The 21,277-nt window shown below is 33.4% G+C and overlaps 1 protein-coding gene across 3 annotated transcripts in view; it reads right to left on the minus strand.

Moving 5' to 3' along the window:
* The window catches only part of BTBD7 (BTB domain containing 7), a 70,889-nt gene that overhangs the window by 15,240 nt on the left and 34,372 nt on the right, over positions 1-21,277 (minus strand). For 2 of the 3 annotated variants that reach the window (XM_051977370.1, XM_051977371.1), the window contains exons 4-6: positions 13,433-13,641; positions 11,940-12,015; positions 1,836-1,996 (exon numbers count right to left, since the gene is read on the minus strand). In XM_051977370.1, coding sequence (XP_051833330.1) covers positions 1,836-1,996; positions 11,940-12,015; positions 13,433-13,641 — 446 coding nt within the window. Of the gene's footprint in view, positions 1-1,835; positions 1,997-6,130; positions 9,148-11,939; positions 12,016-13,432; positions 13,642-21,277 lie in introns of those variants that run through there. The other variant, XM_051977372.1, reaches the window with a different exon arrangement.

Below are 21,277 nucleotides of genomic sequence, written 5' to 3' on the forward strand. Positions count from 1 at the left end.
ATTTTTTAACAAGCAAAGGATGTACCTTAAAAAACAAACATATCCCAAAACGGTTCTTTGGATCTTTGTTTTTTTCTTTCAAATAAGAAGTGAGCATACTTTTAAAATGAAAGAAGTGAACTTTTAAGCAAAAAATGAACTGGAATAACAATTTAATTGATACTCACTTTTTTTTTTTTAATGAATCATGAATGAAACCAAACTTTCTGTTTAAAAAAATGTATTGAATTGGTTTTTGTAACTAAAAACAAATCTATTTGACTAAACCATCAGAAGTTTCTGAACCAAAAATATCATTTTATTTGGTTTCAGTCTGATTTAAACATATAAATCCTCTGCTCCTCCAACCTTACTAAGCAGTCTTTGTAAAGTATGAGTTTTCTTTCTTAGTTTAATTATTTTTTTTTTTTTAAAGAAAAGTCAATTCTTTCCCTTCCATACTCCTCTCCTCCAAACAGGATTAAAAAAGAAAATGCATAAATTTTTATTTATTTCAAAACGTGAAAATGTTTTCTAAGCTATAAAGCACCACAAACTGGGAGGTGGTATTAACAGTAAGTATGTAATAAAATAAAAACTGACATTTAGGTACGACTTTCCAGGTTAGGTCAAATTTTAGTATTCATTAATTTTGAATTGAAAGCATCTCAGAAATCATTTAGTCAACTCCTACATCCTTCCTAAAAATAATTTAGTTATTTAATATTCCCTCCCTGTTAACATTCAAAACAAAAAGAAAATTTTTTTACATGTTTTTAAAATTTTTGAGTTCTAGATTCTCTACCTTATCCCCACCTACAATTAAGAAACCACTTGTGAAGTTATGCAAAACATTTCCATAAAAGTAAAGTTATGGGAAAAAAATCATAGCTCCCACCTTAATTAAAATAAAAAACCTCAAGAAAAAAAATCTGTATTCAGAACACAATTAATTCCTTCTTTGGGTATGAATAGGATTTTCATCATAAATCCTTCAGAATAGTCATGGATTATTATATTACTGAGAACAGCAAAAATCATTTACAGCTGGTCATTCCAGAATACTGCTATTACTTTATATATAGTACATTTCACTTTGCTTGAGTTTATGGAAGACTTTCCAGGTTTTTTGTTTGTTTGTTTTCTCCTGAGAGCATCCTGCTCATCATTTCCAAACAGAAGAATAATATTCTATCATAAACACACATTACAGTTTATTGAGCCATTCTCCAATTGATGGCATCCCTTAATCTCTAACTCCTCTGACTTGAGAAGAGCGTCGCCATGAACATTTTTTGTACATATAGGTAATTTTCCTTTTCCTTTTCTTTTTGAATCTCTTTTGATATTTATGCCAAGTAGTAGCCTTGTTAGGTCAAAAGATATGTGTCAATTTATAGCCCCTCGAGCAGAGAGCATATCTTTTGATCATTTATCAATTGGGGCCTTGACTCTTATTTTTTATAAATCTGACTCACAGTTCCTCGATTCAACTACATCTTCAGATAAGAAAACTGAGGTACAGAAAAGGAAAGTGATTCCTTCAAAATCAGAGTCAATTAACAGGATAAAAATTTTTACCTTCTTATACAGAATTAAATCTTCAACCTAGAGCCAAAAATCGTAATAAAATTTCCTTCATTTTTTAAATTGACCTTACTCATCCTTGAATTAGAACTTGAGCCTTAATGTACCATTAATACATCTATGTACAAGATAAATCACATTCAAGTTGTATTTTAGTTGATTACATTAAAATCTATGACCCATGGGATTAAGAAGAAATTAGCTTGTATTTCTCTCTCTCTCTCTCTTCCCTACCAATGAATGGATCGATGAGAAGAAAATTGACTTACTGCATCACTCAGGACTTCACTGTTCATGGGTAAAATATGTTCAATTCGGACAAAGGGTAATAGAGAAGAAAGTATCTCTCTAAGTTCCTCAATGTCTAGGTCTCTTCTCTTCACACCTCTCTTGTTCACACTATGAGCAGTACCACTTATTAAGTTTGGTTCTGTAGGAAAGAGAGGAAGAAAATTAAAGTAATATTAAAGTAAATCAGGATTTTCAAAAGATGAGATTTATATCTTTTCTAGGGCTTTTATGAAAGAACATATCTTTTAAAGAAAGTACAATGAAGTTTTTAATTTATAAAAAAAAACATGTTAAATACAATGCATGACAAGATGTTAACATGTTAGTACAAAGGGAAAACAGTGTGAATAGTAAAAACTTTAAAAATCATTTTATATTTTATGCGGATTTTGTTTCTTTGCTTTCATTTAGAAAAGTAAAGGGCTCTATCAATATAAGAGAAAGAAAAACTGCATTAGAGTTTTCTCTTCCCCAATGCCCATTTCTGTATTCGAGTTTTACTGAAATGGAAACATCATGGTATGTTTAAATTACTTGAAAATAGAGATAATTGTGTCCCCAGCACCTAGCTCAGTGTCTGACCCTAGGTAGCTGTTTAATAAGACGCTTAAAAAAAATTATCTTTGGACACTGTAGATGTACCAACATAATTCTTAACTTGCCATCACTAATAAATATTTAATATTAGTAAGATATACATTAAATGCTTGTGCCAACTGGAACAAAAACGTCTTTACTGACACCCAAATCATTAGACAGAAATCTCAAAATGTTTATAGGACATCTCATTTCTCAAATGTTTAACTATCCATTACTCTAAAATTGTTCCTTCTTTCAAGTTATCTATGACATCACCATTCGTTCACTGTCTCTAACTTTGGGGTTGACTCTTCACTTCTCAGATTGAATAATAACTTCCAATGATTTCAATTTTGTAACAAGTCACAATTTGTCTCACTGCTCCCATCCTAAGAGAGGGTTTTCATTCTCATTTCTACAGATTATACATAACAACAGAGTTGCAAAAAGGTCTATTGTCTCTACTGTTATCCTTCTTACCATCTATACTACAAATTTCTGAGGCATTGCCATTTGGTCTGTCAATGCAATTACAGGACACTCCTGGGCAGTGCCATCAGCCCTGTTATGCCTTCCTCTATATATTATTTCCCCAAAATGAAATGTAAATTTCCTAAAAGCAAGAGCATAGCTTTTCTATTTATACCTCAAGTTATGGTAGGAGATATATATTAAACCCTACTCCCAAAAAAAGTTAGTCTAGTTTTTCCTTAAAAACCTTTTTCTTTGAAACCATTCATCAGGCTCAAGGGGCTAAGGATACTGATTACCTAAGTACTAAACAGTTACAAGGAGCTCCAGGAAATCTTAGATGTTTGCACAAACTATGAGAGGCAACTTAGGCAAACTCAATGGGAATCAATTCGAGATATTCTAAATGTATATCCTTGTTGAACACTATTCTTTTGCTATGGTTAAGTAAATCTCCTTAACTATCAAATGTCCAGTTTTGTTCCAATATCAAATATAAACTACCGGTAAGCTCTGAACTGGTAGGCACATTAATGTTTAACAAATGCAGTTTTTTCTTTCTGCAAATTACTCCAACGAGCTTTTTCTTAAAGAAAAACAAATACCCCCCCTTCCCCTAACCCAACTAACCAACCAAAATAGATTTGGTTATGTATCTCCTGTGCTAAAAAATATTCAGTGCCTGTTACTGCTATTCAAATAGTCAAGTACAAGCTCTTTTGCCTGGTATTCAAATCTTTCCACGATATGAAGCAATCCTATTAGCCTTTCTAGTCTCATCCCGTATTACCACTTGCCACATTTTATGTTCCAGTCAAATGCTTCAAGATATAAACTATTCTTATACAGTCCATGTCTTAGCTCATACTGTTCATTTATTTGTTCCTGCTCCCTCTTACTTTCATCTACTGATATTATCCATTTTTAAAAGATGAACTCAAATGCTCTCTCCTCCAGGAAGCCTTCCCTGCCCCAGAAATCATGCAGCACTGTTCTGGAATTTTTAATGTATTTATTAGGAAAGTTAGCGATATACAAATATCTCCTTTTCCTATTAGACTAAAAGCTCTTTTAATGACAGAAATGATGTCTTAGTTGAACTTTGTATCTCCACCAGTCCGCAGCATAGTGATCTACAGATCATAGATATTTAATGTAAAATGTGAATATTACTTTATGAACAGAACTCTTTGCTTTATAAAATGGGATATGGAATGCCAATTTTATCTGGTTAGGAAAAAAAGGTTGCTCTTTCCTCATCATGAGAAAATGGGCATTCCAAGAATACTTGAGCTTACAAAATTCAAGGGAGATTAAAAAAAAAAAAAGATGCAACAAATTTGGGAAACTTTGTGTTTTTAATCTACAGGCATGCTTTTTCTTTTCTTTTGCTGAGGCAATTGGGGTTAAGTGACTTGCCCAGGGTCACACAGCCAGGGAGTATTAAGTGTCTGAGGTCAGATTTAAATACTCAGGTTCTCCTGACTTCAGGGCTGGTGCTCTAGCCACTGTACCACCTAGCTGCCCTGGATGTGCTCCCCCCCTCTCCAAAAGGGGAAATATTAATTAACAGGATCTTTGTCTCTCAAGGCTCTTGCAAATAATAAAATTCTATTTTATAAGTATGCTGGATAACTATAAGAGAGGCATTTTTTCCTTTAACCATTATCTTTCTTAAGAATCCTTAATATGAAATTGTGGCAAGTGATCTAGAAAATGCTTTTTGGGGGAGGTGTAGGAGTGGGGAACAAAGAGATGTGGGAAGAGAGGTTTGCTGAATTTTGACCCAATCCAGATCCTGGTACCTATTATTTACTAATATTCAGAACATTTTTTCCTCCTTTCTCAACAACTTCACTGCTTGATTCAGTTTTCCTCTCTACTCCAACTCCTTCTCTCATTCTAATGGACATTTATCTACCCTATCTGTCCTGATGTTCTTTAACATATAATTTTTCTCACTTTACTCAAGATTTCACCTATTCCATTTTAGCAACATACACACACAGGGATGGGTCATACCCTTGACTATGCCTTCACTCATGAGTGTTTTATGTTCTTACTCAGTAAGTCTGAATTTCCATTATATCATCATAATCTTTTGAGCTCTCCCTGATTCCTTCCTTCTAAATCTACTTACGACCCTTAAAGTGACCTCAGAGCCCGCTATCTCCCATCACCGTACTAGGCTTTCACTACTGCTCTGACTATATTCTCCTCCCTTTCCAGTCTTGACTTTTAGAGAAACTAGTTCAATTCTAAAGTCCTTGGTTCCTTTGTCCCGTTGCTGCTTATCATGTCTTGTCAGGCCCCAAACTTGGATTATTTCTGCTGTCTTTCTCCTTTGCTTCTACTTGTACGATGCTAAAAGGGAGAAAATCAAAAAACTTCTAAATGGGCCCACTATAATTTTATGCTAGCTAATCTCAAATGGGATTTGACTTCAGCAAAACAATCCTACTACTCTTGTAATGGACTCCTTTAAATATCTCTTTCCTTTGTGATCATTTTAGGTTTGTCTGTTGGCCTTCTAATTTTTAAAATGTACATGTGATTTATTAACCATCTTTTTTTCTTTTGCTAACATATGCTTATATGTATGTGATTTTTTTTTTTTTCTCCTAGCATTGCTTTAGCATGCCAGAAATTTTAGTATGTTCTTTTTGGTATTAGTATTTTCTTTCACACAATTAGTTTCTATGATTTGTTCCTTGACTCATTCATTATTTTGGATTTCATTGTTAAGTCTTCAGTTGGGTTAATAATGCTTTTTATGTATTTCCTAAATTCATTATTCTTTTTTATCGCATTAGGCTTGGTAAAAGAAGTATTACTATACCTGTTTTTTATATCTGCTTGCAGCATCTTTGTGTTCTGCTGGGTAATCAATTTTTATAAAAGTTTGACAGAGGTGCCAAGGAATATGTATATTCTTTTAACAGTGCCATTTAGAAGATGCCATATGTATTTTCTCTCTAGCTTCTCCAGCCATTTGTTTAATTCTGTATTTTCATTAATTTTTCTGCAAGACTTATCCAAAACTGAGGACAGTGAAATCTTTTGATACTATTCTATTAATATTGTCTTCTTGTAGAGTTCAGTTAATTTTTTTCTTAAAAAATTTAGAAATTAAGACATTTGTGGCATTTAAGTTTAGTATTGCTTTTGTTGTCTATGGTTCCTTTCGCCATAATTTAGTTTCCTTTTATCTTAATGTGGTGGATGTTTTATTTTTGCTTTGACTGAAAGTGTGATGGCAACTTCTGTTTTTCTGGGATTACCTGATCTAGAGTAATTTTCCTCCTCATGCTCTCAATTTTATTCTATGTATTTATAGGGTGGCTTTTTTTTGTTTGTTTGTTTGTTTCTTGTAAGCAACAGACTGTAAGATTTAACTTTCTTAGTCAATTGGTTACTCTTTTTTGTTTTATTCAATTGTTTAAACCCATTCACATTTAAAATTATGAGTTAGGTTTGTATTTTCCTTTATTTGTATTAGTTCTCTTCTCCCCCTCTCCCTTGCCTCCCCGCCCGCCCTCCGTCCCTTCCTCCGTAAATAATGTATTTTTGTCTTTTTCTCTTGTTTTAGTTCAATCTACTTTAAGGCAACCTTATTCCCAAAGGGTCTCTCCCCTTCAACTTTACTATTTTCCCTTCCCATTTGTTACCCACTTCCCTAAGCCTAACTAGCCTAACTCGACTCTTATTTTCTTTTTCTATCTTTTTTTTTGATCTAGTTATTTAATTCTTCCTTTTTTTCCTTTAAGTTAAGAAGTTACATAAAACTCTCCCTTTCAACTTGCTTTAAGCTTTTAAAAATTTCATTTTCTACATGTTTTTTCTTAAAAAAAATTTTTTTCTCCATCTTTTTCTAAGAAGGATTTTTTCCCCCCTCATTCTTTTTATTATTTACCTTCCCTTTTAGTCTATACTTTTAATCTTTGATTTATGGTCTTTATACTTACCTTGATCCTTCTTCAGTGTCTATTACTCATAGAATTAAAGCTTCTGAGGTATCTATTTTGGGTTTCTTCTTCTACACAAACAGTTTCTATGTTATTGCCTTGTAATCCTTCCCTTTACCCGCTTGTTCTTTTTTTCTGTTGTGCCTCACTCTAAGAGATACAATTCCTGCAGGTGACAGAGAGAATATTGCCTCATGGTAGGAGTTTTTCCTATGTCCCTAATTGTGCCGTTTATTAATTAACCTTTGCCCTCCCTATGGTAATTTCCCTCCCTCTATGCCATGAATTCACTTGCTTTGGTACACGGTCTTCCCCTCTTGTGTGTCAGCTGCCTCAAGAACTCTAATTCCTCTTTTTCTGAGGTAGCATGGATGGTTTAAGGATAAATCACAACAAATTATACCCATTTATACAATAACTATTATCCATTTATAGAATATCTCTCTATAGGAGTGATATATCAGTGATGTTTTCTCACTACTCACTACTGAAACAAGATTTCATGATTTCTTTCTGTTTCCCTTCCCATCCATTTTCCTGTAGGCTCTCTTCTTCCTAACTGACTCTAGAAGTTATTTTCTTTTCTGTTGTTAACCTTTGACTTGATGATTATGGCACATCATAAATCTCCCTCTGTTTTTTTCTCCTCCCCACTTTTATGTGCCCTTTGATTCTATAAGTTAGACCCTCAAAAGCAATAGTTCACCTGTAGGTGAGAATGTTTTGAGGATCAGCCCATGTGTCAGATTTGCTTCTACACTTATTACTTGTATACTGATTTCCCCCCTCCATCCATATCTCCTCGTGTAATTTTAGAAAGAAATCTCTTAATGGTATCTCTGTTGTTATCTTCCTGTATTTAAATGCTGGATTTGTTTACCTTTTAAAATATTTCTATCTCCTGGAATAATTGCAAAGCAAAAAATCTGTTCAGGTCTGATTTTCTTTCTGGGAAGAAAAAATTAAAAATCTTTTATCATTATTGGTTAGGCTACCCTAGGTAACATCTTGAGGTCCTTTGCTCTTCTAGCACATTACTACATTCTATCCTGCAGTTTCTGGTGAGTGCAGAACAATTATGTGATATTTGAATTTCTTTTCCTTTATATTTGAAGAGCTTCTTCCTGCTTATTTACTGAATTTATTATAAAGAAATTGCTAAATTTAACCATTTTGTGTCTTGGAGTTTAGAACATAAGTATTTTTCTTTTTTTCTAGAGGCAATCTGTGAATTCTTTCATTTGGCACTTTATTTTCTATATTCAAAAGTATTAGGAGATTTTCTTATATTATAGAATTGAAGGTTTTTTTTTTTTTTGACTCAATTATATTTTTCTGAAAAATTGATTTTAAAATCCTTAAATTATTTCTAAACACATCCTTGTTTGAGATCAGTGTTTTATTTGTATGGAGATGATGTTTTCTTCTAACATTATTGACTTTTTCCTTTACTTATTCCAGACTGTCCTTTACTTCCCAAGCAATTATTATCTCTTTTGTTCCTGTGGTGAGACTTGACACTTTGGATTCAAATTTTTTTATTTTGCCCCCTTTTTTCCCCCCCTGCTCTGTAGTTCATAAAATTCTGCTTCCCAATTTTATTTCTTTTTTAAACCATTCTGGAACACACTGTTGTACTTCCATTTTCTGTTGGGAATACAGAGGGCTCTATGTCTCATCAGGTATTGGTTCATTTTCCTTTGTTCTGATATATTTATTCATAGATCCATGGACTTTTTTACCTGATTCTCTTTTGTTATCTTCTCTGTTGATTTACATTATGAGATTGGGCCTGATGGTCTTGAGCCTACTATGATAGCCATTATGATGGTCTCCCCTTAACAAAAGCTGTAAGTTTATAGAACATATTCATGAAAAAGATAGACAATAATAATTTTCAAATGCTTGGTACATGTACAGCAAACATACTAATGTACAGCTGTGTCCCCTAAATATCACTGTCAACCACTAGTTTGTTTTTCTTCCTGATAATGAAGCCCTAAAATATTTTCTCGTATTGATATGGACAGTGACTAACTGCAAGGGGAATATCCAGAATCAAAGTATAAGAACCCCAGTCTTGGAACCCATGTTGGAACACACTCTCCTCTCTCCAGTGGGAGCATAACTTTCTGCTGGAGTTGATGAATGGACCTATGTCCCTAAGTTGCTCAATGCCGTGCTACCCTTACATAAGTTATACTCTGTTAGTGTCTATATCTGAGTTATATATGGGGTTCCCTCTTTTTTTACCCTTTCCGCTCTTCTCCATTTTCTGCAAAAAAAAAAAAAAAAAAAAGATTTGCATTGAACTGATTCTCATTGTTTCAAATATTATTCTCAGCATTTAAACTCATTAAAAGGTTGTTTTCCCCGATGTCTCTAGTGGATCCATGGGTTTCTCCTTGGACATAAATTGGGTACCTGGACAAGTATTTACACCTATTGACAGCTGCACTCACAACACTGAGGGAATATGACAGTGTAAGTCCAATCATAGAAAGCAAAGATTAGTAGGAGAACTCTATGCCTTCCAGGAGGGACTCCCTTATGCCAGAAGACTGTTACAAAAGTTTATCTGTATGCTCAAGATCTTTAGCCGAGATTTCCTTTTGAGACTTTCAGTTTCTTCCCCCTTCTTATATTCTCTTATTGCTCACTTTCAGACTACCTTCCCTTTGACACAGGTTTCCTTGAGAAGCTATCTTATATATATATATTTTTTGCCATAAGACAACTCACATTTCAGTAGCCTGTCTGTCCCAACTGACTTCTGGGAGGAGGAAGGCCATATAACTGGCTGCAGCTAGATAGATGGTGGCCATTCTTCCTTAGGCACGATGCAGTGTCACACAGTTTCCCTCATTCCCCCTCCTGTGTCCTCCCATACTTCTCTCTGTTCCTCAGTTTTCTCTTCTGTAGCACACTTCTAGCCTGGATAAGCTTCTGCTTTTTGCTTTTCCAAACTCTAGGGGTAGAGGTAGAGTTGATTTCTTTTGCAAACATATGGGTTGACTTGTGTAGCTCTGCACAAGTCGGGGAGGGGAGGAGTTGCTGAATGAGCATGTTAGGGGCTAGTGATTAGTTTTTTCCTTCTAATTTATCACATTGTTATCTCCTTAAGATACAAATGAAATTACTTAATTTCCTGGGCATAATTTTATTTTGGAGAAATTTGAGCATTTGATCTGATCTGAGATCTAGAAAAATGTTGTCATGTGACTGACTCCTCAATCCTACCTAAAACAAGAGTTGTTCCAAACCTTTACTTTTCTCCCTAAGTAGTGTCATGGAAAGTGACACGATTATTTTATGTCTACTGAGAAATTTACTGTATACTTTACTGAAAAAATTAAGGCTATCTATCCCCTTTCATGATTTCATTAGTTCCAATGAGTTTAACCATCTTCTCTCTGATGGTGATTAACAAGATACAGATCTAGCTTGAGTTTCTCTCCTCAAGTCCAATTCCAAATCACCCAAATCACCAATTACTTGAAATGGATATTCTGATATATCTCAAACCCAATATATCCATAATAGATTATGCTCTACTCTCAAACTCCCTTCCCAACCTCCTAGTACTTTTGAGGATATCACCATTCTTTTTTGTTGTGTTGTTTTCACTGTGTCCAACTCTTCAGTGACCCCATTTGGGGTTTTCTTGGCAAAGATACGGAAGTAGTTTGCCATTTCCTTCTCTAGATCATTTTTATAGATGAACTGAGGCAGACAGACTTAGTGACTTGTCCAAGGTCACATTGCTGCTAAGTATCTAAGACCAGATGTGAATGCAGGAGGAAGTTTTTCTTATTTCAAATCCACTGCCCCATATAGCTGCCCTCACCATCCTTCTAGTCATCAACTTTTGCAATTTTGGTATAATTTATGACTTTTCTTTCCTGATCACTCCAGATATTCAATCAGCTGTGAAATCTTGATTATCTCTCACATACTTCAGGAGTATGTTCTTGGTTCTCAGGGTGGGAGTGGGAATAAGGGGTGGAAATGCATGCATACACTTTTAAGTTTAAACTAAACTATTATTTTCTCTATCACTTTCTTAAAACAATGAACAAAACACTAAATCATATCCTTACTTGTAGTTTTTGCTAATTTCCTTGTCTAAATGTTTACACTGAAAATTTAACAATTAAGTCTTTTGTGAACCAGTATGAGCTGGTTCCAATGTACCCCTGCCTTTCTCTCAACTAATACAATTACAGCTAATATTAACACAATCACCACCCTAGTTTTGATTCCTAGACACTTATCATCACTTGTTTGGGATGAGCAGTTTTGTAAAGATCTTCCTCCTCAAGGGTCTCTCTGCTTTTCTACACAGCTGCCAAGGTGATTTTTCTAATGTGCTCTGATCCTCTTCACTGAGTGCCACATTCACTCTATTCTATCCTTACATTGGATGTTTCCTGTGCCTGGAATTTTCTGCGTCCTAATCTCTGATTTTTAAAATTTCTTGTTTCTGTAAGATTTAGGTTAAAGGCCATAACCTCTAGGACACTTTTCCTGGTTCCCCCATACTCTCTAAGGTTATCTGTCACCTATGCTTTCTTTATCTTGTATGTTCTGATTTATATATGTTGTCTCTGTTATAATGTAAGGTTCTTGAAGGTAGGAACTGTATTTGCTGTTTCTTGTTTTTGTTTAAGCACAATGTCTGGATATATATATATTTAACAATAGTTGTTTATTTATCTAAAAGATTACTTATGGGATACTAATTAATAGATATGAGACATTTTCAAACATTCAGAAAATGTCTAGAATATTCTCACAGTATATCTGAATGAAGAAATCAATATTTACTGGAGGATCAAGAGGATATATAGAACTATATACAATAAACTCATAACTTGTCAATCACTGAAAATATAAGAAATTCCTCCATTTTTTGACAAACTCTCTGTGATAGACAAATATATTAGTACCTATATCAAAGACTGATATACAGCATTAAATGTCAGTATACTTCTGGAGAGAACAATAAGGTTATTTTGTCAGCATATTTTCTCAAAAACAAATAAACAAAACCAAGAAACCTCTTACCTCTGTCTGCAATTCTTTTCATCAATTGATGCTCGCCCCATTTAATAAGATATTTAAGGATATCTTGTTCACTTGCCTACAATACAAATATATAGAGCATTTTCATCTAAGTGAATTTCCTTAAGACATATACTTTTTACCTTTTTATGACATACTTTACTATTACAGAAAAAAAAAAGAAATGAACAAAAAGTCAAGATTAGAACAAAGGTAAAACAAATGTTTTGAGAAAATAAAAATCAATTCCAGAAAAATAAGGTCAAATGTATAGAGAGTGGAAGAAAAATGGTCCTCATAGCCAGTCACAGTTTTAACTGTTATTGGTGACTTTACTTTTTTCATCCTCAGTAGCAGAGACTACTTTCCAAAAAGGTATTTTAATCTGATAAGTAGTAAAAGGTTCTTCACGTACTGGATGTTTAACAGAAATCTACCAACTTTGTATGATTTATTAAAAGTTCAACCTATTTTCCAATTTCTGTACTTTTTAGGAAAAGCGACCCATTCTAAAATCAACTAACAAGAATAACAGACTATTCATATCTCTGACATACCTGATGTCATTTGTACAAAATATCAATGGATCGAGAAGTTACTGAACAGAATTTTCAATAGATAGATACAAGGTACAAATAATGAATGACAGATTCAAGACCACTGAATAGCTGACTAACAAGGCAATTTTATAGACTGAGTATAAATATATAGCAAAAACTCCCAGAGAGTTTACTATAAAATTTCAATAAAATTAGTAAAACTAATTAGCAATACAAACAATGAAATGTTATGTATGTACTGTCAATATTAGATAGGGTACAAGGAAAAATAAAATTTTGAATATTTGTTTAATCATTACCTACATGAGTAAGAAAATTTTGTTAAAAAAGACAAACTAAAAGAATTAGTAGGATAAGACAGGGCAAAATAAAAATTGTGTATTTTAGCAAACTAGAATGAATTGGGAATTTCTAGTATTAATTGATTTGGTTATCTTTATTCTAAACCAGTAACAATCATATAAAAAGCCTAAATCTTCTTATTGTCTTAATCCTGGTAATTTATGTTACTGTAAAAAATTTCCTACATTATTCTAAAAATAGGAAATTGCTGGGTATGTAAAGCAATAATTGAGTACTACAATTCCTTTTAGGGTTACATTGATCAGACATGTGTCTATGCACAAGGCTTTCCTTTAGCAATGGAAAAAATGCTCTCTTTGTATAAATCTGCTAAGAGTATATTTGTTACTTACTGATAGCTTGTGGTACAGAGAACATTGGATAGGATATCTGGACAGTATTCTAATCTAGGCCTTGCCACAAAGCAAAACATTTGACTTTTCTAGCCTTCTTTTTAATATCTTCAAAATAAGGATGGTTAGCCTAGACTGTTCTTCTAGCCCTAAAATTCTAGTTATTGCAGGAGTATGAAATTAGGTAGGGTAGGACAGTTTCTGAAGAGAAGTTTATAAGGGTAAGAAATTAATTAATTACCTGTAAGTAGTCAGATTGGATAGTAGTAAGAAGATGATCTTTGTTGAGTTCATAGAAAACATCTGAAGTCATGACTTGAATAAATTCCTCACAGAGGAAATGTAAAGCTTGTCTGTGCACCCACTTAGAGCCATATGGATGAGAACTCCACTTGAGGATAGCAATTAAGGTATCTAATGAGATGCTCTCAGCAATAATATCCTCACAGCCTAAAAGAAAATGTAAATATTTATTACTGATCATAACTACCCTAGGTATTGCATATAAAAATACAATCTTTAGAACTGGTAATAGCACATAAAACAAAAAGTTCCAATAAAACCTAATTGGGTAGATTTCATTGCTTTAAAATGGTCAGAAAAGTTTACCTTGTTCAAAAGAAAACAAAAGGGGGAGGAGGAGAATAATACTTTATATTAAGAAGGTAATCTCCTATTTGAAAGTTCACAGACCTGAGAGCAAAGCATATCATAAAGTATTTAACAGAAATAAATTAGCCTTTTGGGAACATACTTCAGAGTGTTTGGTTAATGAAGACAAAATAGATGATACTTTGTGATTATAAAATCAATATAAATAAAAGCTATCATAATATTAAGGGAATAACACTATTTGGATATTTGCTGTCTTATTCTAGTTAAAAAAAAAATGATGTGATAAATTCGGAGAGACCAAATCAGCAATATGACAAATCAAAAAGAGGAAATGAGAAGAAATGCTACCTTGAACTTAATTCTAATTGATAAATAAAAACTGCTGGATATATAAATATAATTTAAGGAAATCTTGGGGAAAAAAGGATCACATCTGCAACAGTTGGAGGAAGATAAACACTGAGCATGATCAACAACATGTGAATATACCTTAGTTTTTAAGATCTCAAAAAGTTCTGGAAAACAGGTTAAGATCTCTGATTCAAAGATTTATTTTAATTCAAAATATTCACTAAATGCCTTCTTTATGCAAAAATGCAGTACAAATGCAACAGTGAAGAATATATTATCCCTGTTTTCAATAGGCCTATAATCTTTAGGTAAAGATAATATTTTCAACACAAGAATAAATCTGCTATTAAGAGACACAAAGTACAGTTTTCTAAAAGTTTAGAAGACAGTTTCCACCTGGTGGGAGGTCACATCAAGTTTTAGGAAAGATTAGGTATTTAGGCTTTGAAGATTTTATAGGCAGAGATGGGATTAAGGAATGATATGAACAAAGGCACAGAGCACATTCCTGAAAGCCACTGCATGATCACTTGTGAAAAGCATATGCTCTATCTTACTCAGGGATTAGTGTGAGATAAAGCTGGAAAGGCAGAATGGAAACAGTCATGAGGGAGGTAATGACCACTTTGGGGGCTGTTGGCTTTCTTGATTGTTCATCATTCACAATCCTCCCTCTCTGGCTTCTGGGCCTTCCCTTACTTTTAGGATCAGTTTAAAGTGCCTGAAGCCTTTCATGACCCATACAGCAGCAGGTTCGAAATCTCCCTCTGACCCCCAATTGCTATGTGTGCATTTACATAGGTATATCCTGTACATATCTCAGTCAGTAAATAAGCTGTTAAGACAGGGACTGTTTTCATTTTTGTCTTTATATCCTTTATGTCTAGCATATGGCCTGAAATGTAATCAGCACTTAAAAAATGCCTGTTATTTTTATTATCTTATATTTTATTATATATTATTAAAAAAAATGCTTGTTGTCTGAATGGAAAGCTACTGAATTTTTTTTCTTAGCATAAATTTAAAAAAATAAAAAATCATCCCAGAACATTGCTATTACTTTGTACACATTACATTTCATTTTGCTCAAGTTCAGTGAGAACTTTCCAGGTTTTTCTGAGAGCATCTTGCTCTTCATTTCCCATAGAACAATAACAATGCATTATAATCACATAATACAATTTATCCAGTAATTTTCCAATTGATAAATATTCCCTTAATTTCCAAATTTTGCTTTGAGAAGAGATCTGCTACATATGTATATCTTTTTTCTTAAAAACAAAAACAACAAACCCCCGCCAAAAAACTCCAACAACACTCTTTTGGGAATAATAACTAGTAATGGTATTGTGAGATCAAAAGATATGCATGATTTTCTAAGTCGTTCGGGCTTAGTTCATAACTCTTGATCAGTTATCATTTGGGACATGGCTCTTATTTGACTCAGTTTCCTCTACGTTTGAAAAATGAGACCTTATTGCGAAACTTGCTTTAAGTTTTTTTTTTTTTTTTTAACAATTACTACTTAGCATTCATTTTTGCAATATTTTCTGTTCCAAATTTTTCTCCCTTACTACCCTCCCCTCTTCTGATAAAGTTAGACAGTTTGATGTAGTTAATATATTAAGCCACGAAATTTTTTGAGAAGGCTATCAAAGTGATGGCATCAGGAACAGTAAAGAAGGAACAAAGGCAAAAGAAAATTTGGAGAGAAAATCTGAGGCAGTGACAGACTGAACTGAGGATGAAATAAGATGAAGTAAGTCAAAGACAAATTTAAGCTTTAAGACTGGTTATCTGGCATCACTGACAAAAATAGAAAAGATATGAGAAAGAGCTAGTATGGGATGAAGGTGAGGAAAGGAGAAATATGACATTGGTTTTGGATCTGCTGAATTGGAAATGCCAGTGGGAAAGTCAAATTCAGTCGTTCTGCAAAAAATACAGAACTTGGGACAGCTAGGGGGCGCAGTGGATAGAGCGCTGGCTTGAAGACAGAAGGAGCTGAGTTCAAATGTGACCTCAGATGCTCCCTAGCTGTGTGACCCTGAGCAAGTCACTTAACCCCAATTGCCTCATCAAATAAATAAATAAAAATGCAGGAGTAGGACTTGGAAAAATAGGTTGGTACTACAGACAGTTAAGAGGCAATTGGAAATCAGGAAAGAGCTAAATAAACAAATCTGAAAATTATTTGCAGAGATAACTGAATAGCTAGGAGCTAATACTATTTCTAAGGGAGAGTGTGAAATAGGGATAGAGCTTTGGCAAGAATACCCATAGTTAAAAGACAGGATCTAGTAAAGGAATGGTCAGACAGTAGGAGAACCAGAAGAGGGAGTCCAGAAGTGGTTTAAAACAGTTAACAGGAGTATGTGGATAAGAAGCCAACAAAAGGACTGCAGAATATTAGTAAGGTATAGCACAGCAAATCAGTTGAGATTCCATCCAACAATGATGAGCAAAAACAAGAGGAGTATATGCAAGACTAGGTATAGGCAAGATAAGAGAAAATAAGAGGATGAGGGATTCTACAGTAGCAGTAAGTACATCATGGAAATGATTATGGAATCCCTAGGCTGGATAGCAATAAAGAAATGAGGAACTTCTTAGAAAGAAGCTGAAAGACAGGAGAATATAATAAAAACAAAGGTTCAGCAGTAGTGGCAACAACAACAACAACAACAACAACAACAACCCAACAACATGGAGGCTGTGATTAGAAAAGGGAATGAGATTTTTGGATTGAAATGCTGATCATTAGATCCAAAGTCATAGTTAGGTAGGTAGAAGAAATGAAATTAAGGAGGTTAAGCATTCAGGACATTAGAAGAGACCCATCAACAAGGATGATATAGTCAAAAAAACAAAACAAATAAAAAAGACCGCAAGCAATGAGATCTAGAGAGGAAGACTAAATTAGGTGATGAAAATTTATAATTTGGATTTGGAAGTCTATATATGAAGATAGACAAGAACTGTACGAGAATCCAACAATGAAACATTTTACAGAAATAAAGACTGAAATAATAGCAGAAATGTTAATTGTTCATGGCTATATCGAGCTAATATAATAAAAATTATGATACTCTCTAAATTAACTTATTCATTCAGTACTATAACAGTCTAGGAAAGGATTTTTTTCTAATGGATTTAGAAAAAAAAATCAAGTTTAATAAGAGGATCTAAAGTCAAGAATTTTAAAGCAAGCAATGAAAAAAAGGAGAGAAAAGAAAGCTAGCAGCCCTAGTTTTCAACTACTCATCTTCTCAAAGAATTGATGGATCTAAAATAAAGAATGGAGTATTATACCTTTTAGGCATAGTCAAAGTGAACATTTGTTTTGCTGGATTTATGTTTTTTGTTTTTGTTCAAATTGAGAGTGTAACCAACTTAAATTTAAGACTGAGAAAATGACCAAAAAGATCAGAGAGAGGAGAATGGTGATATATCTACAGTGTAGCATGACACATCTATGTTTTGGACATGGCCAATGTGAAAATTTTGTTAATTAAAATTATTTTTTAAAAAGCTAGAGTTAGATATCTAAGGGCTTTAAATGCCAGAAAAATTTTAATTTTAACCTAGACACACACACACACACACACACACACACACACACACACACACACACAAACTCAAGAGCTACCGAGGATTCTTAAGGAGACAAGTGAAATAGTCTTTAAAGAGAGGGACTATTTCATATTTCCATGTATTTCTATCACTTAACAACATGGTAAGGACTTTACAAATGCTTGTTGACTGACTGAAATTGCAAAGAGCAGATTTTATCTGATGTAATGAAAAAATCTACTAACAAGTAGATACATTCAACAATACCCATCTCAAGAGACACCTCTAAGCAAAGCCATGGGACTAATTTACAGAAGATATTGTAAAGAAGGTTCCTGTTCAGATATAGGTTGCAATAAATAGCTTGTGAGGACCCTTATACTGATAACATTCTATGGTTCTGTGAATGTAAGCAATTAACAATCTAGTCAAGGAATATATCAAGGGATGAAATGAAATAAGCTTCATCAAAAAAGGAGGCTCAAATGTTCAAGCACAGGTTGACTGAGAATGTATTAACAATGCTTTAGTTATTTCTGTTGCCAGGGGGCCATTTCAAAGATCCCTTACTGCTCTATAAAAAACAAAATTAGACTTACATAGGATATTAATCTATAACATTAACTAAAATGCTTAGGAACAGATAATTAATATAATTTGCAGGTCACTTACCATGCAGATTTGTTAATTTATGACTACATGGACTATTTCCTTAATCATTTTGTCAATAACGGGACAACAGATTGAAATGATTAAATTACTACTTCCTAGGCTAGGCCACTCTTCAGACAAAAGACATTGTTAGGCTCAACTTTAGGTCGTTCCAGCTTAATAGAATCTAAGAGAGATTAGGCTCTGGTCTAACAGCTTTCAAATCTTAATATAACATTGGAACAGTACTTAGTGGAAAGAAGAGATGACACACATCCATAAAAAAAAATACAATTCCCAAATTATATATGTCAAATGAGTGTGAAGAGATGCTTAATTTTTAACTATTGTTTTATAATCCTTAGTTTTGACACTTGATTGTGGCTCAAGATCATATCGTGTCTCTTGGAATCCTGTTATTGTGTTAAGCTGGGGGAAACCACTTGAGGAAGATTCAAATGAAAACACATGTTCTCAACTAATATAGGAATACGACCACAGAAATGTGAATTATTTAAGTAAGGAATATCATCAGATAAGAACATCACCAGATAAGAACACTGGCTGTTCTTGACATTTGTGGCTTTTAATGACAGAGTAGCAAAATGAACATGTTTGAGTCAATCCCAGTTCTTTAAATCAGAAGAAAATAGCTTAATAGAGAGATAAGCAATATAGAACTATCATAATGAATTGAGACAAAACATACAACTTTTTTTTTTCATTTGCTATACTTGATAATTGTTGGTTTACCTGTTTACATATATAAATGTATTTATTTTAAATTTTAGGTAAATTATTGATCTGAAAAAATTTGATAATTTCTGTAAACATTTCCGCTTATTTAAGAATTTCATTTTAACAAAGAAAAAGTTTAGTAAAAATAATCAGTACACTGATTGCAAAGGACAATGTATACAGTGTATACAATATTCTGTCAAATAAGACTCTTGCACTTCTGCCAAAGCACATTTCATTATCTTCCCTCATGCCACTCTTACAATGTGGCATACAGAACAATATGCATATTGTTCTCTTGCTTCTGCTTAATTAATTCTGTACCTATTGACATACATTTTCCTGCTTCTTTGCAATCCTAATGTTCAACACTTCTTATTGCACAATATATCCTGTTAGATTAATGCATCAATTCAGCCATTCACCAACAAATGGGTGGCCATTTAACTAATTATTCACTAACATAAAAGATGCTACTATGAATATATAAGATCTTTGTTTCTTTTTACATGTTTGTAGGGAACATACCTCATAGTGAAATAGTCCAAGTTTAGTCACTTAAAAAAAAAAATCATAATTTCAAATTGGTATCCAGAATAGATAAACCAATTCACAGCCCCACAGACAAAAGGAATGAGTGTGTCAGACTTCACATAGGCTCAACTTTGCATGGCTATTTCTGGTTTTGGATCATTTTTACCAATTTGCATTATATAACATGAAATCTCAGAGCTGCTTTCGTCTGTATTCCTTTAGCTATTAGTAATTTGGGGCATGCTTTTATGTAGTCACTTATGATATTAAATTCTTTTGAAAAGTATATGAACTGCTTCATATTTCTGATAATCTCTTGGAGAATGCTCTTGGTTATAAATTTGTGCCAATTCCATATATGCATATAATCATGCTATCTCTCTCTCTCTCTCTCTCTCTCTCTCTCTCTCTCTCTCTCTCTCTCACACACACACACACACACAAACAAAAGTATTTTGTTTTAATCATCCAAAACTCACTTTCCTATCTCCAAACTCTATTTTTACTTGAGAAAATAAAAGCAAAACCCATCACCAACAAGTCAGATTAATCAAAACAAATTTCCATATATATATATAGCTAATTTTGCTTTCTGAGGCCTTCACCTTTCCATCAGGCAATGGGTAGCACTTTTCATTATTAGTACTATGGGCATCCCTAAGATTCCCATTGTTTGCCACCTCAAAAAAGAAATACAAATACTTCCTAACATGGATTTGTTTAGGATTAATCCCTCCTTTAATCTACTATCCCTCTAATTCCCTTTTCTATTTCTTTTTGAATAAAATGTACTTTTGTACCTATGTCTGTGTTTATGTAATTTTCTTTCTTTTGACCAGTTCAGATCAGAGTGAGGTTCAAAGGTCAGCTGTTCCCTGATACATCCTCCTTCTTATTTGCTTACAAATATACTTGTGTACTCTTGATTATACGAGAGAATTTTTCCTAATCTTTTCCTTCTGCCCCATCTCTAGTATATTCCTCTTTCCTTAAGAGCATGAAGGCATAACAGAATCACTACTAGACCTTGTCCAATTGAACTCTCTCTATGAACCCTGATGATATTAGAATGTAAGCAGTTTATCTTTGCTTGGTTCTCTACCTTGTTTCCTTTGTATCTATTTGTATATGTTTCTCTTTCTTCTTGCATTTCAACTTCAACGTTTTTCCATAGCTCTGTTCTTTTTACTCTGTAGTCTGGATAAGTTATTCTTGGCTGTAAGCCTATATATTTTGTTCTCTGGAATATCATATTCCAAGTATTTCACTCCCTTATAATGATTACTGATTAATCAAGTGATTGGTAGATTTTTTTTTTTTCAATTTCCATTTTGCCCTCTGGTTCCAAGAGATTTAGTGAAGCTTACTTTGTTGTTTTTTCTTTATCTAGCCTTTTTTTGGTCATGGTAGTAATACAGTCCTATCAATGATTGCTAATTTGTTTTTCCCCTTGATCAATACCTTCAGTCAGATTTTTTCCAGAGATATTTTAGATTCTATCCCCCCTTCCCCCAACTTTTTGACTTTGTTCTTAATATTACTTGTTGCCCCATGGAGTCAGTGGTTTCTCTAATTTTCAGGGAGTTGTGTTATTTGGGCAAAGTTTTGTATGTCTTATGTCAAG

This window comes from Antechinus flavipes, chromosome 2 (assembly GCF_016432865.1).
Source record: "Antechinus flavipes isolate AdamAnt ecotype Samford, QLD, Australia chromosome 2, AdamAnt_v2, whole genome shotgun sequence".
In the NCBI taxonomy this organism is placed as follows: Eukaryota; Metazoa; Chordata; class Mammalia; order Dasyuromorphia; family Dasyuridae; genus Antechinus; species Antechinus flavipes.